General features: G+C 33.4%; 4 protein-coding genes across 10 annotated transcripts; 2 read left to right on the plus strand and 2 right to left on the minus strand.

Moving 5' to 3' along the window:
- Window positions 1-1096: 1096 nt before the first annotated feature.
- LOC105214036 (short coiled-coil protein A) lies at window positions 1097-1848 on the plus strand. 2 transcript variants are annotated; one of them, XM_011187209.3, is made up of 3 exons: window positions 1097-1235; window positions 1317-1433; window positions 1485-1848. In XM_011187209.3, exons 2-3 carry the CDS (start codon window positions 1367-1369, stop codon window positions 1823-1825), a joined length of 408 nt encoding a protein of 135 aa, XP_011185511.2. In that variant the 5' UTR covers window positions 1097-1235; window positions 1317-1366; the 3' UTR covers window positions 1826-1848. The 2 variants fall into 2 exon arrangements, with proteins under 2 accessions (XP_011185511.2, XP_054082243.1); XM_054226268.1 differs by having other exon boundaries at window positions 1164-1433.
- Window positions 1849-2191: 343 nt separating this feature from the next.
- Rat1 (5'-3' exoribonuclease 2 homolog) lies at window positions 2192-5123 on the minus strand. The gene has a single exon (XM_011187207.3). The coding sequence runs from the start codon at window positions 4992-4994 to the stop codon at window positions 2349-2351; it is 2646 nt and encodes an 881-aa protein (XP_011185509.2). The 5' UTR covers window positions 4995-5123; the 3' UTR covers window positions 2192-2348.
- A 122-nt stretch (window positions 5124-5245) lies between these two features.
- On the plus strand, window positions 5246-7882 carry LOC105214034 (cysteine-rich hydrophobic domain-containing protein 2). Of its 3 annotated transcripts, none has more exons than XM_011187206.3 (4): window positions 5246-5396; window positions 6242-6756; window positions 7337-7547; window positions 7687-7882. In XM_011187206.3, exons 2-4 carry the CDS (start codon window positions 6641-6643, stop codon window positions 7852-7854), a joined length of 495 nt encoding a protein of 164 aa, XP_011185508.1. In that variant the 5' UTR covers window positions 5246-5396; window positions 6242-6640; the 3' UTR covers window positions 7855-7882. The 3 variants fall into 3 exon arrangements, with proteins under 3 accessions (XP_011185508.1, XP_011185504.1, XP_011185507.1); XM_011187202.3 differs by lacking the exon at window positions 5246-5396 and adding an exon at window positions 5410-5533; XM_011187205.3 differs by lacking the exon at window positions 5246-5396 and adding an exon at window positions 5511-5621.
- A 61-nt stretch (window positions 7883-7943) lies between these two features.
- LOC105214033 (uncharacterized) lies at window positions 7944-17271 on the minus strand. 4 transcript variants are annotated; one of them, XM_054226244.1, is made up of 4 exons: window positions 16841-17271; window positions 16197-16402; window positions 11169-11992; window positions 7944-11065 (listed from the first exon to the last, which is right to left on the minus strand). In XM_054226244.1, the coding sequence occupies exons 3-4, from the start codon at window positions 11932-11934 to the stop codon at window positions 9486-9488; spliced, it is 2346 nt and encodes a 781-aa protein (XP_054082219.1). In that variant the 5' UTR covers window positions 11935-11992; window positions 16197-16402; window positions 16841-17271; the 3' UTR covers window positions 7944-9485. The 4 variants fall into 4 exon arrangements, with proteins under 4 accessions (XP_054082219.1, XP_028897405.2, XP_054082221.1 ...); XM_029041572.2 differs by lacking the exons at window positions 16197-16402; window positions 16841-17271 and adding an exon at window positions 14244-14837; XM_054226246.1 differs by lacking the exons at window positions 16197-16402; window positions 16841-17271 and adding an exon at window positions 13358-14158.
- Window positions 17272-17720: the final 449 nt, after the last annotated feature.

The raw sequence follows: 17720 nt of genomic DNA on the forward strand, positions 1-17720 counted from the left end.
TATCGACATAATTTTAACAAGTACTAATTCTGTACTTTCAAGCTATGTATTCCCGGAGTTACATTTAACATATTCTTTGAAATTCCATACATTTAGTGTACATCACGTGTGTATGCACAATATTTAATTCATGTAATTAATATACACATTCATTATATATACATATGTATATATGTATACATGTAAATTGGTGAGCAATGTTTAAAGACGATACTACAACGTTAGATGCAGCCACAGTACCAAATACAAATATTTGTGGAAAGCTTCAAATATGCATAGTATATAGTACAACACAAAATAAAGTATATCAGTCTTTCAAAAAAATATGTCTTTGTTTATATACATTTCCGTTTCTCAATTTACTAATAATTAGTACATGTGTATATGTACATATATTGGCTCCTAATATCAAAACTTTTAAAGGAATCTTTTAAAGGAATCTAAAGTTTTGATATTCACACATACATGCATATGTATGTATATTTCCATTAAAAAGAAGAACGAAACGAAAGACACTTTTATAAAACGCAATAAGCATTAAAAAACAATCGTAGCGAAATGTTCAAGGATCAGTTTGGTAATATCCAAACAAAATAACTTGATTTCCAACAGACAAGTTATTCAAAAATTTTGGATCTAATAATATCTTGAATAGAATATAGAAGAATATGGAATTGTTACTCATTATAAAATAATGTGGGTGTAGACAAAATACTGATAACAAATCGATGGGCTCTAAGCAAAAATTTTAAAAACGAATTTGTTATTGGGCTGCTTATAAATTAAATAGATATATCGTTGAAAATATGTCCCATCGAATATAAATATATTTCCACATTAAAAACAATTACTTATACATTAAAAACAATTACTCATTTTCAACCTCCCATGTGTATGTCATGTTTTTATTAACTTCCGCGCCTTAGCGGAACAAGTAATTATATCCGCTTTATAATACCTATGTGCGAAATAGGCTTAGCAATGGTATATGAATAGTGTATTTATCAAAGGAAATTAAACAAAAAATGTATAACTGTAATGAATCTATTTTAACTAAATTTTTTCTCAATTGTTCTTTACTTTGAATTTTGTTTACCTTTTTTCCTTTCCAAACCATTTATGACAGTGCCATTCTCTGCCGTCATTTCTATACTTTGAGCAACCCTGCTACTGTCAATCCCTCTTCTATTCGAGTTTGTCGAATATTATTGAAATAAGTGAAGACTGTGAATTTGGTAATTAATTAATTTTTTGAATTAAATAATTTTTAGTAAAAGAGTCCTCGATTCATAATTATAATTTCATACGAAGTATAGTACGACAATTAAAGCTTTGGATTTCATCATTCAATAACAAATTTAAAAGTATGTCACTAATCGATAAATTACAAGAGCCTGGTGACAACATACCATTGGCCGACGAGGACACACAAGGTAATAAAAGTACGAAATTGTTTGAAAACCCTTATTAAAATTATGTTTTAGTAATTATTAATGATGATGATCCACATCAACATATACCAAATGGACATTCGATGGATTCGCTGCGCTCGTCTTTTACTAATCGCAGCTCCACACCTGACTCATCACATAATTCATTGGAAGTAGACGTAAGTCCCGATGAGAAGGAAGAAAAAGCTCGCCTTATTACACAAGTATTGGAATTGCAAAATACTCTCGATGATCTCTCACAGCGCGTTGATTCTGTAAAGGAAGAAAACTTAAAATTACGTTCTGAGAATCAAGTGCTTGGACAATACATAGAAAATTTAATGTCAGCTTCCTCTGTATTCCAGTCTACAAGCCCAAATGCAAAGAAGAAGTAAAGCACAAATAGAGTAGAGTAATCCTCTACTGGGCGTACAAATGTTTTTTTTTTTTTACTTTTTTAAGTTAAAAATATTCCGCTCTTGATATTAACCTAGCTTAATTTGACTATTTTTATCTCAGAATATTTTCCATACATCATTAATTAGCATTTAAAATAATTTTTCTTCACTAGATATTTAATATTATATTTATTTGTACTCTATAATGCTAAATTTTTTAATAACAGTAAAGCAATGCACACATTCACTACATGATACCAAATAAAATGCCTTTATCTGAACAATGCGTTTAATTAGAATATAAAATAAGAAAAACCTCCCTTGTAAGCTACAAGAAAATATTATGGTACAAAGAAAGCAACGTTATTTTTATAAAGGGCTTGAACAAAATTAGCCACATTATTATAATTATTTTATTATTTTTTTTTGTACATAATATCATACATACATATACATATATATCAATTACTTGCTACAAAACTTTTCTCAAAATTGAGGAATAGCACTATTTCTAAAATATTTAAAATCTATTATTGGGTTGTCCATATGGATTATATCTCTGAAATCTGTTGTTTTGATGACTACCTCTATGCTGGTTTTGTTGATTATTTCTGTAATTATTACCACCAGGGAAGTTGTTTCCATAATTGTTCTGATAATTGTTGTAACCAGATCTCGCTTGAAAATTCTGTTGAGGGTTTGGTCCTCGAGGATATTGTCCCCGGTTATTTCCACCCATGTTATAAGAGTTCCTTCCCAAACCGGCTTGAACCATTCTGTGTCCACCGGCACTTAGATGTCCAGATGGTAGGTTTCTGTTGAAACCAATAACTGGTCTATTGTGACCAGACTGACCTTCTGATTTGGAGTTTAAGACATTTGGTGGGTCTATTGCATTAGTAAGCCGTTTGGCAGGAAAAATGAAATCACTGTCATATTCTGGATCTCGAAAACGAAAGGTAACAACTTCATTCGACATTATATTAGGTAAACCTAATATTGGTGATCTCAGTGAGCCTGAGATTTTTATGTTATCTTCTGCTTTTAAAATACTTCCAGCCATTCCATCCAATACCACCTTAATTTCTTTTTCCATAGAATTAAGTGATTTCAATTGATGTTTAAGCCATTCAAATTTATGGTGCAATGGTCCAATATATAAACGATTATCACCTCTCTTATTGCGTCGAACTTCCTCTTCTGTTAATTTTTTATAATAAGGTTCCAGAGCTTTAAAAAGTCTACGTTCGTCAACAAACGGCAGTAAAGCTACTCCTTGCCAAGCAAACTTTTTTCCATTTAAATCAATTTTAAAATCTTCGGGATAAAAGTCAATAATTGGTGAATCTGGATCGGACATTAATGTAGCCCAAGGATCTGGAACGTGAGACGAGCTGGCGGCGGGAAACACACCCATCAACTGTTCTAATGGGTTAAATGGTTTTGTGCCTTTGTCAAAATTGGTCGATAAGCCAGTAATGTTTACAAAATCGGATGCAAATGGTGCGTAATGGTATGGGAAATACCAATCCCATGATGCACAACCTTGATAATAATATTTTAGGACCCAACAGAGTCCACGAACATATTGTAATGCAACAGAATATCGAAAGCCTTGGTTGTTAGTACCAACATCAAACTTGGATTCATAATAACGATTTTTAAAACCAGCTTCGTGTAATCGAACTTCATCATTGTCAATTTCGTCAGAATCGTTATCAAGACCGGCTTCTGCGGCCGTTCTTTTGCCTCCTTTATTATTTTGAGTTCTTAATTTTGCAGCTTCTTCTTTATAGTTGAATGCTTGTTTTGAATTCGACGCCCCCTGATTTAACGCTGTAGGTTGGAAAAATGAGGACACACCAAGGCTTTCTGCTTTGTATTCATTTTCGCGCATCCGTTTCTGCCTTGCCTTAAATACCTGCTCCCGTCGTTGCCTTTCTTTAAATATGTTATCTTCAACATTTCCCAAATCCGTTAGAATCATTTGAACACGCTGCAAATTGACTTCGCCTGAATTTGTTAAATATCCACCAGTCTTATATACACATTTTTTATATAATTCCACCAACCGATCCACTGCGCCTTCTCTAATTTCAAGACTTGGTAAATGTGGTAAAAAGTCGTTTCCAACAAAGAAGCACATAAACACCCAGTCATCTAAAACGCGCTCAAATTCATATTTAAATGGTAAATTTGGCATTTCTAAGGTCTTTTTGAGATATTCTCGAAGAACACTCAATCTTACGAAAATAAATCTAACTTCAGCGTTTATGGGAACATCCGGTTTGAAGCTTTCATCTTTCGACCCACTTGGATTTCCTAATCCTACGCATTTTTGCATTTCATGTCCGTATTGTTTGCATATCTCACATGGGCGAGGTTTGTTTGGTAAAAATTCTTCTCGTATGATTGTAAAATTTGGCTCATGTGTAGCAAGTCCTAACATAATTAAATCTGCATCTGCGCCACAGAGAACGTGTTGAGTATTGGGATCGTGATCTGGTTGAGCTCTTTGTTTACGAATATAGTCCATTATTTTATGTTCACCTTCACCAGGCACATTTGCATCTGACAATACAACTTTTATTCCTTTCCAAGCTGGATTGCTATTCATACGGTCATGAATATAATAATGTAAACATTTACTTAATCTGTCCATAAACGGGGTACCTGGTGTAATACAATTGGAATCGAAGTGTTCCTCATCAGTTTTCTCAGGTGGAAGTATATATCCCTTAACTAAAAGTTCGTCTCTAATTTTCTGGATTTCTATTCGTTTTTCATTTGTTTCTTTAGCAGCCCTGAAACGTCGGGACCTTTGTTGATTCATTTTAGCTCTTGGCGCTACACCGTCAATTGCCATATATAATAATTTTCGTGGGCGAACAATATGGAACAAACGATCAATGCATTCAAATATTGCCACCATCATTTCATCTTCATTTTTAGGTGCTGGCTTGTCTTCAGGATGTGTGCATGGATGAATAATACCATTCATATCCAAATACAGATTATCAAACTCAACTCCATTAGGATTGGGCAGAGTGGCGTCCTCGTATATTGTTTTCCCCGTGTTCGGATCCGAATTCTTGTTTTCTACACAATCAACGATGACACACGCATATTTTTTACTTAACCATCTAAAAAATGCCGGCACTCCCATTATGGTAACTTTTAAAACTCCAAATTTTCTTACAAATTGTTAAAACGAGGATTATTAATTCTTAACCAAATAAGCAGACAACATGGACAATTTTAATTATCAATAGACACTACATTGTGAATAGTAATGTAGTAATTCATTGCAGCTAACTTAACAACATTAAAAAACATTATATTTTTTACATAAATGAATATGTTAGAATATATAAACAATAATATTCACCAAAAATAATTGTTTTCTAGTTTTGAATTTAAAAGTGAAAAATTTATAATTTGTCAGTTATTGAAAAGGGAAATGCAAATATTACCAAAGAATATGGGTATGGCAACACCAGTGTTGATTATAAAACAAAAGGGATCAAAAATACAATTTTGTCACTGCTGGTGATTTGTTTTTAATTGTGTACGTAAAATTGCTTTTAACAAATAAAGTGCTTAGCAAAAATAAAAAGTTTGATATTGATTCTATCAGTCGCAGTGAACAAACACATCTTAACCATCATCTTGTGAATCATGATAATTGCGAAAGGTCGAATACAAGTATGTGGCAAATATATGAAAGTAAAAATACAAGGGACTTTACATGAGATACATATGTATGAGCAGATTGCGATACAATTATAGTGTGGTATTACAACAGTTCTAATCAATATAAGATTACTTTATGTTCACATTGAGTGTTTGTTTTTTATAATAAATGAGAGTAATAAAAAAGTGTAATGTGATAATTGAATACATAGAAACAATACTTTATGAAGTGCAATTCGTTCACGGTAGTGCAACGCAATTGTGCATCATCGACGTTTCCTTTTCCTTTATTTCGTCATGCCAATTGTTATTGTTTGTGGCAGCTGTTCGCGATACAAAATGTTTGATAAAATCATTGAAACTCTTCATATTAATAAAGTGAAATACTAATTTTAAAAAATAAATTAGAAATAAAACATTAAATATTAAAAATTATATATATGTTGACGATTTTTCTTAACTTGAACAAATCAAAATACAAAAACAAAACAAAATGTAATATATCTTTTTGTCATTAGTGTCATAATTTCATGTTAGTGTTTATAATATTATCGATAATTCAAAATGATTTCGATATATGAGTGCTTACAGCTGGCTGTATGAATAAATTATCTTTGTTCAATGTACTTTTCTTACTATTAGTATTATTTATTATATTTTATTTGTCTTGTTCAGTTTTTAAATTTATTTATTATACTTATGCTGTTCTTTATTTCACAGTTAAACTATAGGTTGCGTTAAAAACCACGAAATATACAATAAATTGATAATATAACATTTATTTAATGGAATAAGTTAACGCATCAATGATCCAAAAATATAAGTGCTTAATAGAAATGAATTGGAAGTGTGAGATACAAAAATTAAAACAATAACTTAGCGAAACCCGTAATCACAACAAAAGCTTTAGAATTTAAATAACATACTAATACAAATAGTGGAAATGTATTAATGTTGTATATTTATCATTGTAAGACATTGCAAGACGTGTTTAACGTAAAATCGGTTACAAAAACACAACGATTAAACATAAATTCGGGAAAAAAGTGAGTTCTGCCAAAACTACGAAGCCCTTGGCTATTGATTCTAAGTATTACGTTTGCTGGTCTTCTGGGGTCAATGGCTGACTTCGATGCAATATATGAAGATGAACAACTGGAGGAGCATTATGAAGATCAAATGGTTGCACCCGTCCCAGAACCAATCATCATACGAGGTGCTGGCAACATGACAGTGTAAGTTGCATATACATATACACATACGGATATCAAAAAAATTAATTAATTAAAAAAATAGATTTTAGTTATATATAATAATAATGTTATTTGAACATTTAATTAAGAAAAAAAATTAGTATGCTTATTTTCTGATATATCTTTCGTTCAGTTAATATTTGATTGTGTACATGTCCCTAGTTTGTTGTGATCCCAGTAAATATGTGAAATTGCTTTAGACAGAATTGGAGGTTCCACTATGTGTTGTATGTTACGTGGTATCAATTTCTTTATATGCTGCATGTGAAGCTTAACTCTGTATACTTAGGACAATCAGCCAAAAATTGGCTGAAAAGGTGTCGCCTTGTAAATTGAATACGTTTGATTAAGTTCAAATTTGATTAATTAATTGTTTATTGCATAAATATTAAGCATGATCATCATTTAGGCAAATATTAATTTCCACTGGATGCTTTAAATCATTTTTCTATAAGCAACTAGTACTATTTAAAAAAAATTAGATATTTATCTATTATAACTAAGCAAAGCAACCTAAATTATTTTTAATTTACTGAAATTTTGATGTTTTCCACCATTACAGATTTGGTTTGAGTAATCGCTTCAATACAGAATTCCCCTCGGGTCTGGTTTCGCGTGTCGCACCTGAAGAATTCAAAGCAACAATCGGACGTATTAATGGCATTTTAAAGAAAACACTACCGGTAAACGTGAAATGGTTATTTTGCGGCTGTGTCTGTTGTTGTTGTACACTGGGTTGTTCTCTGTGGCCGGTCATTTGCTTGAGCAAACGGGTACGTATTACTAAGGATACAGTATTATTAATATTCTGTTTCCTTCGTTTAAATATCTTATAAAATTAATATATTTGTCCTTGCAATTCCATTCTTGCTGATAATCAAAATCTTATTTACATTTATTCTGCTCTGCTAGACACAAAATACGCTTGATAAGCTGCTTGAATGGGAGAATAGTCATTTGTATCATAAACTAGGCATACACTGGCGACTTCATAAGCAACAATGTGATTCAAATTCGATGATGGAGTATGTGCTGCGTATTGAATTTATACCGAAGACGCCAATTTATCGTCCGGACTAAATAAACATGATTTAAAGATCACACATCATTTTAAGCGGGGGGGTGGGGGTTTTAAGTCGGCCAACGGCTTTGAATGCGCATAGAGTGCGAAATGATTTTTTATTAGAATAACCATTGGGAAGACCAATACAACTCTAAATACTAATTAAAAAAAAATCGAAACTATTAGTTTGTATATATGAACTTATATGTATTACATATATACACTCGATTATAACTAATACACAAACGGTAAAAAAAATATTGATTTGTCATCTGTGCGCAACGATAAATGTAGAGTTATTATGAATGGAAATGTATAAGGAAGAGCATGATAAAATTCTATTGCAAACGGTTTAAATAATATTTTGGGGTTGCTTTAATTTACCTGTTTCTTGCTTTCGTGCATACACAGATAATTGTATATCTATTATCTTATGCGTATGTTGCTATGGTCACTTAGAAAAATATAGCAAAATAATTTCTAATGAATGAATTATTAAATGTGATGAAAAGTATAATAAAACATTTTTAATTTAATTTTTAATTTACAAGAATTTAATGAAAACAACTAATATTAATTGAAATTATATGCTTAAATGAGAAGATTGTATTCGCCTAGAATTAAGTCACTTACATTTATTTAAAAAAATGCTAATAAAGATTGTATATTTAAAATAAATTAAGGAAGTTTTTGTTTTACCGCGTAACAATTAGTTGGATCTCACTTCTTACAGTGTACTTTGAGTTGTGGATAAAACATTTGAAATTTTAATCTTCAAGAAATTGTAAGAAGAATGCGTAAGAAAGAGATTAATCATCACAAGGACTCAATAATGCGTTTAATCAGCAACTTTAACAGAAATCTCTGGTGCGCTTTTTAGTAATTAATCGATGATATACTTTGATTTCGGGGAATGCTTTACTTTGTAAAAGAAAGATTTTAAACACGGAAGTGTCCAATCTCTCGTCTAATTCTGGCATTTCGCTTAGGCAAAAGTAAAATATATTTTGAAAGCTGCAAATATTTTTACCATTACAAAAAAGTTAACTAAGAAGTTATTAATGTTGTTGAAATGGTGTACGGCTGTCACTCGACCTAGGCATTAATTTTTTTTTTGTGATAGCGATCACCCATTGGCAGAACACTTCAAAACTTTGTTTAACAAATAAATAAAATTCGTTTTTTATTTACATATTTACTTTCAAACATACCATTTTTAACAATTCAGAAAATGTAATTTATGAAACATAAATAGATTTTCGAATAAAAGTTTTTCAAGCTGTAGCATTAAGGATAAAATATTTTAATTTTTAGGAGTTTAACTTAAAGTTCATCTAAAATAAAGTTATTTTATGCTTATATTATCAAGTCTTCATGCGGCTTTGGAATGTTGCGCAATTATTTTTTTGTTTATATTGAAAATTCAATATTTATATAAAGTCATATTGAATTTACTAAATTAATGTAATGTTTGATCACATGTTATGCACAAAAATATTAGGAGGCACCAAAGTCTAGCTTTATAGTTTTATTACCTCTAATATCTTTGATTTAGGGAATACGTATATACGTTTTCACGCTGGAATGTGCGTTGCACTTAACTATTATTTTATGTTTAACTTATATGAATATTTCTACTTCAATTCTATTAACCAAGTATTTGTACAGGATCGGATGTAATATTATTTTCTTCGCTGCATTCTATATCTCCGGGCGGTTCTGGCGTTAGCGCCGATTTTTGCATCAAACTACCAGTACTATTATCTTGTAGATATGCACTAACATCATATTCATATTGATTCTGTTCATCGTCGTCAACCTCGTCCTCCGTCAACTCCAGTTGTGCGTGTATATTTCTCATCAATACTTTAACTTCTTTTTTACTCTCTTCTAATACTTCTTTATGTTCTACTTTGGGCTTATTAACTCCGTTGAGTAAAACCTTTGCATTTCCTCCAGTACGATCTTGCATTTGTCGTGTGTGCATTTTTTTATTATTTGTAAACTGCTTCTGCGCCTGTTTCTCCAGTCGTTTTTTACGCTTTTCCAACTTTACAGAGCTGCCCATTAGTTCTTTGCTCATTAGTTGAAACTGCTGAGCTTGTTCTTTGAATGCTTGCATTAATAGCGCGTCCTGGCGCATCTGGAATTCGTGTTCCTCACGGGCCAGTTTCATTTGATGCTTGAAAAATTCGTTTATTGCCTCTCGTTGCATTTGACGTAGCGAAATGGCCATATCTTGCAATACTTTCGGATAGCTCGAGTTGCGCTCGGTGTTTTCTGGTGACGCCTGAGCTCCTCCCTGTTGCGGAGGCTCTTGATGTATATAATCATCCTCATTTGGGCTGTCGTTAAGTCCATCGTCGTTGATTTCACTATTAAATTCCGATTTAGCTTGTCGCGATGTGGGTTTCGTAAGCGTTTCAGGTGCGCGTGGCATCCGTTTTGGCGGCATTGCGTTCAGAAGTGATGCCTTTAAACGCCGCTTTCGTGCTTCAATCTCTTGTACTTGTTGTTGCTGTGCCTGTTGACTGGTTGACGGTCCGTCTGGGAAGCCGTAAAATGGTTGCGGTGCTCGGTGTTCATGTGGCGCTGCTGTTACATGTAAGTCGGGCACTACAACTTCTTGTGGGCGTATATACGGGTGCACTGTAGTTTGATGCCCTGGGGTGGTGATCGTAACTGCCTGTGGATTGATAGTGGCAAATTTTCTAGTATATGTTAAAATGTTGGTGTTGGAGTTGCCTTTGCCATTAACGGTATATGTGCCACTATTATAGTGCCTAAGTCGTAATGTTTGTGATGTTGGATTCATGGTAAGTGGTGGTGGTGGCAAATTTATATTGGAATCGGCCGTTGTGATCTCACTAGGTGGTATCTTAGCGAAGCGAGCTATGCGTAGCGGTGGTAATGGTGGTGGTGTAGAAAGAGTTGGGTTTTCAGCTCCTGGCTGTGTTTGGGACACGCTAATGTTGGACTTAGGTGTGCTGGTAGCTTTTGGTGTTGATATGGTAGTGGTTGTGTTGGTGGTGGGTGTGAGTATCATTATTTCTGGTAGAGATTGCCGTAGTGGCTGCTGCTGTAGTTGCTCATCGCCGGATACGTGCCTAGATGGTGATGTAGATGCTGACGGTGGATCGTCAGGCTCTGTTACTTCTTGCTTAACTTCTGTTTGGAACTGTATGTTGTCCGTTGTATCCTTCTCTTTAATATTTGAACATTCATAACCTGTATTGAAACGAATAATAATATGAATTAAAAAATGTTCTCATATTTATGGGGTATTCACATTAAGTGCACTATGATCGTCTACAATAAAGCACATACACACCTGTATCAGCCGGTTCTTGCTTAACGAGCCCCAAACGAAAACCAAATATGGGGTGTGCCAAACCATTCTCCTCATCTGATTCGGGACCAGCAACACAACCGTTCAATGATTTTTTACTTCCCACACCATAGCCCCCTTCAACTCCAGATATAACCAATTTGTTTTCATTATCATTACTACAATTATTTGCTGTGGCGCCATTGGAATCATCACCATCGAGTGATGTAGCAGAGTTTCCACAGTCACTGGTTGAACGCCCTGAACAGTTGCTATTGACATTCTGCAACATTTTGTGCAATTCCTCATAGATCGGTTGCGGTATCATTTTCGGTATTATGCCATTACGACGAGAAGTCGTATAAGTCGATTTGAGAAATTTCCACTTGGTCCAAATTTGTACGTGCGATTTTTTTCGGAAGCCGCGTAAATGCATTATCCGCTCCACTTTACGAAACACCATATCACTCTTTATAGTTTTCACGCTAAGCATTTCCAGCGCTTTTATTTCCTGCATAATGATCAGCATTTCCATGATTTCATTGGTGCGCCAGAGATTGCGCTCCCGTGAGTGTTCTGCACGTACCGGCATTGTGTTGCTGTTCTGTATGGGTGTAAGCAAAGCATCCACATCGCCTACAATGCCAGTGGCGGTAGCTGCTGTATTCAATAATTGATTAATGTGTTGTTGTTGGTGTTGCATGCTTAGTGTTATGCTCATCTCTGGATTATAACCGTTAAGATGATATTGCAGTCTTGGCATAAGCATTTATGAGCCTCCTTTAATATTGAACCGAAAGCGAACAGAGGGTTGTGTTGTGCACCGGCTGAAAAAATATTAGAAAAATGAATTAATTTAATAATAATTTTATTGAATGTTCAATACTTTTTTTAGTATAATTAACTAAAGCCATGGAGTTGACAATAAAATAATCATATCTCACAATCTATTACCATAGACTGTAGAATTAGCTTTTTGAATAATATTTATGTATTACGGAAATCCTCTTCTGCTCTGAAAGAAGGGAATAGCAAGGTTACTATTTTAATTGGCACTAATTAGAGGGAATGAAGGAGTAACGGAAGTTCTATTGCTTATTTGAATGAAGTAACAATTGAGAAGAAGTCGGTCACAAATAAAGAATTATGTAATCTCGCTTTCGTTTTATTGTCTTAAAAAATGACTATGACTATAAGTGAGGAAATCATTGAAAGATCAACAATTTTTTGAGTTGTTTAAATTTTTAAGTAATTCAATACCTAAGCTTATTTTTTATTGGTGCCCAGTGTACATAACGGGAATGCTGCCGTATTTTTAACGGAGTTTCTCTCAAAACTACTGTGACAGGTGATCACGATAACAGCTAGAAAATACTTGAAAAGTCTCCTCATTTTGATTATTTTTATATGTCACATTGATGATGTACTACTTAAAAACAACCGTTAAGTGACAAGAAACCTATCTCTTATATTATTATGATTTTCGAAAAAATAATTTAATTAACGCTACATACAAAATGATGAACTATAGTAAATGTGCGCAAGTATAAATATATAAGTACATACATATGTATGTAATTGGATACAGTACATACGCACATATGCGTGATAAAAATTAAATTCCATGGAACATAATCAAACATACCAGCAACATCATCCCAATGCCGCAACTATTTGCTTCCCTACGCTTCCACGTTTTGAATGCTCTGTCCCTAAGAACGGTGATGGAGCAGAAATGACAAACTTGCGAGAGCGTAAACAATTTATGAAAGCACGTACTATAGCGAATGGCGGTAGGTTCTGTCGGTCGGTGTTAAACGAACGCTCTCAATTTAAATTTTTTATAAAAAAATTTCAATACTGAAATAACAAACACAACCAAGAATTGTGTATAAACGCTGTAATGTAAGTAAAGGAGAAATGGCTTCTCCAAACACAGTCGTAGTGGCAAGACGCTGTGCTCCAAATCCAAATAGCAATAGCAGAATAAAACTATTGTCAGCCACCGCACCGCACCGCACCGACCGGTATACTGTTGAACCGATTTAAGGGATTCCAATTCACAGCTTTAGCTTTTGCCAGCAACAACAATGAGAACAGTAAATAGGCAACGACGACATACAACGTTAATAACTATCGAAATGTCAAATAGCAAATTCTGCAGCAACGGAATTTCTAATTTTGCGTCATACCAGCATTTTGTGTGTTTTTTGAGAACCAAATCACATACTACACTTTGTAACAAGTAGTTATTGATATCTTCTTTTATTTTTGTTTTAGTAACGCAGACAATTCTCACTTGAATCGTTATGGTAGTAAGCAAAGCATTTTTCAATATTTTTAATTTGCATGCTTATGTGTATGTGTATATGTATTTGTCTCTTTACTACTCTTTTTGTTTTTGTATTGACACTGTAATCGCCGTCGTAATGAAAATTTCGAAAACCAACCGCACCAAGCGAACCAACGAGAATGACTGAAAAACTGAATTTACGAACTCGAATAACCAACTCGCCACAATGACTTTGGCCGTTGTCTGCTAGCAGTGGGTTGTTCGTCGGTAAACGACGTCGTCAACGGCATGATTTCAATACGGCTACCCATAAAAAGCGTCGAGTATCACAGAACCGCCACAATTCGTTTTCGTATTTTGTATACAGACAGACATATGTATGTGCATGAAAATGTTTATTTTCGAATATATGTTTCACCATCCCAGCTTTAAGTTTGCTTTCGAATCGGATTTGAGTTGTGTATTTGAAAACTTTTGTATGTTCTTCTTCTTAATATATAAAATTGTACAAAAACTTGCATACATACATACATATGTATATGTATATTGGTGTTTTTGAAAAGCTTTTTTGCTATGATATAATACATATACATATGTCAGTTTGTATTTTATAACATTTCATATTAATTGAAATATGATTACGCTTAATAATATGCATTTATGTATGTATTATAAACTATTCCCAGCATTTCGATACAGAATTTGTCCGCTCTGTTTTATTTTGGATTACATATTTTATTTGTTTTTCATCATTACTGTTTTTTCTTTATCTTTTTTCGTTATACCTTGACTTGTTTTTCAGTTCGTATTCCGGGTGTGCACTCGTCGCATTCGAAACGAAAGAGCGTAGATACGTATAATCGCAACTTTAGCGAGTAGATATCCAATAAACTGTTTTTGTTTCCTCATTTACTGATATTTCAGCACACAATGTACCAGCATTGTAGAAAAACATTTCGAAAACTCTGCTGTCATGCTTGTTGCTAACACATTCTCACTGGATTTCACACACATATACAAATACCAACAACAACACTTGTTTGATTGCAAGCGTACTGAGTGAAGTGCTCATTCCAACCACCTTTTGATTTGATTCTCAAACCATTCCATCGTTACCACGTGATGATGATAGATTTCAATTTAAAGCATTACCCAACACACCATTTATCTGATGGAAAGATCGAACAATCAAAACAAGGGGAATATAAGAAGAATCGAGGATAAATAGAAGTTCGTCTAAAAGCGAACGAATGAAGAATTCACCATCAGGTATCCAGCACATATAGAAATTCATTCAGACCTCAGCACAAGTGTTTTCAAGACTGTTACACACATAAGAGGTTTCCGCAGGTGTGTTCCAATGATGGTATCATATTTATACGAGTATATTATATTTTTTATAAAATATTAATCTCATACCCACATGGTTGTAAGTAAGAATACTACATAGTCCAGGTACTAACGTGGAAGAGAATGTTATGTTTACTAATAGAACACATGAGAGATCTAGCTAAATCGAGTTATTCTATGTTTTAATAGAAAGTAGTTCTATGTTAATCAGTTATTCCGAAATAGGGCGATAGTATTTTCATATTCAATTATAGCAGCTCAAAATTATGCTGCTAGTTGGTACACACGCCCTGTCATAAATTGAAAAAAATATATATAAGTAGGTGTGTATGTATCATCGCATATACATACCTACATAATCAGATTATTAAAACAATAATGTCGTGTAAGTAAAAAGCGAACATGAAAAATAAATAAAAAGTAGCATATATGCAAAAATACGAACCAAGTTCGGTTTTTCGAACTGTTTTTGTAAATTCGAATGTACCGAAAGCCTTACATACAACTATCGACTTCGAATTCCACCAGTCAAACACACAATAATAGCGAGCTTTCAAAAGAAGACGGTTACTTGTAGGGATGAGTTTTACTGATTTTGAGTGGAAGTAATGAGAGCAAATTGCGTAAACCTGCAGTAATGATTAATTGTGTTTATATGGATATCACATGGAGAGAAATTCTGTAGCTCTGTATCAATTATGTCAGTGTGTTTGTATTTAGTATATCCCCATGCGTTGCGTAATTCTGGTTTCTATGATTTTTTTTGTAGGAAACGCGGATTTTCTCCTTTAGATAATAAAAATGTTACGGAATTTAATTTTTGCAAATAATATGATAGCCACAGTAACTATTTTTTCAAGCCTAATTGCTCCCTAAAAACTCTATGGAAGAAGTTCTTATCAGAACACCTAATTGGTGAGCTCTTGGCTTATAATTCATTGGTATAGTTCGATTAATTTCAAATTAGTATAATTTCAATAATCAAAATATATTTTCTATTGATTTTTTTTATCAAAATTGTTATCAAATTAATGGCAACTTTGTTAAGGAAATTGTTGGCAGCGACCGTAAGTAGAACTTCCCTAACTACTAAAGACACGAGACTATATGTAAGATGACGCTCAGGTAAGTGAGTTATTTTGATGTACAAACACTTGTACATATGTATGTGCACTTGCACTAGCTGAGAGCAGTAAGATAGAATAGGTGTGGAAGAGAAGGTAAATAAATGAAATATTGTGTGTTCTTCAGAACATTGCGCACAGGTAGAAATGCAAGATTTTGCAAAGTTGTGAGTAATTACAGAGAGAATTGCGTTTATAGAAAGTAACACAGACAAGTGACTTACAAGTGTTTGTAGAATGGGAAAAGAGGAAAAGCCAACTTACCGGTCGTGCGCTCGCTCAAGTTGAAGATGCAAAAAAGAACAAAAGTTTCAAAATGCTAAAAAGATGTTGCTGTAAAATTCAGTTTCTGCTTTGTTGCCGGAGATGATGTCGCAGCCGTTGTAACTATGACCAAATTGTGTGGGGCAGGTTAGGAATCGCGATTGGTCAGGCAATTGGTATGCTGCACGCACACTTACACAAATGCACTGTTAAATGAAATAGTAGGAAGTAAGATTGAATTGGAATTGTAAAATAATCTTTAAGTCTTTTTTTTAATAATTTTGCAAAACGTATACATACATGTACATATGTGTAATTTTGTTTAGTAATTATTTTTGAAAATAACACAATTCAATTGTGTCTAATCTTTTGAAACGATAAATAATTTTCTTATCAACTGCGAGCAACTGATAAGTTTAAGATAACGAAACAGACTAACAACGTTTGTTTTTTATATTTAAATCAAATATTATGCATTGCCTTTCAAAAACTCAAAATTAACCGTTTTTAACACGAGTGCAACTATATTTTACAAAACCAGTTGCCACATTAACTAACAAACATATGTAAGTATGTAACTACATATATGCATACAGAATATTGTAAGAAAATATGTATCTTTGAGAACACAAGGTACAATCAACCTCAAATGAGCTACCAATATAAGAATTGCAAAAACGTTTTGCACACAAAACACATCTTTCGAGTTAGAACCGCAAGTCGAAACTGATTTCGGAATGGAAAACTTGCCAGTCTTGCAGTGAAATTACGAAAATGCGCTGAAAACAAGCGTTAGCGGCAGTACTTGATACGCGCCACGACAACAGCTCTTCTGCTCGACAAGCAACTTTTTATATTTATTAATTTTTTATTTCATCCATTGCTGTGTGTTGGTGTATTGAAGCCGGCACACATACAACGCCAATCGCCCCATTGTTCGAAAATGTCATACGAATACTTTTTAGCAGTAAGTAGTCAGCACCAGCAGCCGATACGAAAACGATACGAAAATACGAAGCAGCTGTTGGGAAATTGTATATGGCATGAAAACATGTCATTGACGACGCTGGCATTGCACAGTGGATTTTTAATATTCAGTTTTTGTTTTTTATTTTTAATTTTACTTTATTCAAAATATCCTTATATGTATATAGTCCTTATATTAACTAAATAAAGTAATAAACAACTTTGTATTGATATCTGGAGAAATTATGTATGTATATGAATATTTTTATATTTCTTCTAACAAAATAAACCAAGTTTCTAGTTTGATATATTTCGCAGAACATTTATCTGGAACAACCAGGGAGATACAACACCAAAAGTGATCCTCATCTCTGTGAATGAGGTTATGATAAGCGAGAGCCACTTATCTCTTCTGTTCAAATGTTATTAAGGATTTATACAAACAATACGCAAAATTTGCCACCGTTCATTTACACATTGACAACGCTGGATATGTCGACTATTATATATTTTCCAGTTTTTGTCGTTATCATCCATTTCCATATTGATTTTGCATTT

This window comes from Zeugodacus cucurbitae, chromosome 2, assembly GCF_028554725.1.
Source record: "Zeugodacus cucurbitae isolate PBARC_wt_2022May chromosome 2, idZeuCucr1.2, whole genome shotgun sequence".
Lineage (NCBI taxonomy): Eukaryota > Metazoa > Arthropoda > Insecta > Diptera > Tephritidae > Zeugodacus > Zeugodacus cucurbitae.

What these genes read in the sequence shown, in the direction of transcription:
- LOC105214036 (XM_011187209.3), top strand. Translation starts at nt 1,367, where the DNA reads ATGTCACTAATCGATAAATTACAAGAGCCTGGTGACAACATACCATTG. An exon ending in GGCCGACGAGGACACACAAG is followed by an intron (nt 1,434 to 1,484) that starts GTAATAAAAGTA and finishes ATTATGTTTTAG; the next exon opens with TAATTATTAATGATGATGAT.
- Rat1 (XM_011187207.3), bottom strand. Translation starts at nt 4,994, where the DNA reads ATGGGAGTGCCGGCATTTTTTAGATGGTTAAGTAAAAAATATGCGTGT.
- LOC105214034 (XM_011187206.3), top strand. Translation starts at nt 6,641, where the DNA reads ATGGCTGACTTCGATGCAATATATGAAGATGAACAACTGGAGGAGCAT. An exon ending in GGTGCTGGCAACATGACAGT is followed by an intron (nt 6,757 to 7,336) that starts GTAAGTTGCATA and finishes CCACCATTACAG; the next exon opens with ATTTGGTTTGAGTAATCGCT. An exon ending in TCATTTGCTTGAGCAAACGG is followed by an intron (nt 7,548 to 7,686) that starts GTACGTATTACT and finishes CTGCTCTGCTAG; the next exon opens with ACACAAAATACGCTTGATAA.
- LOC105214033 (XM_054226244.1), bottom strand. Translation starts at nt 11,934, where the DNA reads ATGCTTATGCCAAGACTGCAATATCATCTTAACGGTTATAATCCAGAG. An exon ending in GCAAGAACCGGCTGATACAG is followed by an intron (nt 11,066 to 11,168) that starts GTGTGTATGTGC and finishes GTTTCAATACAG; the next exon opens with GTTATGAATGTTCAAATATT.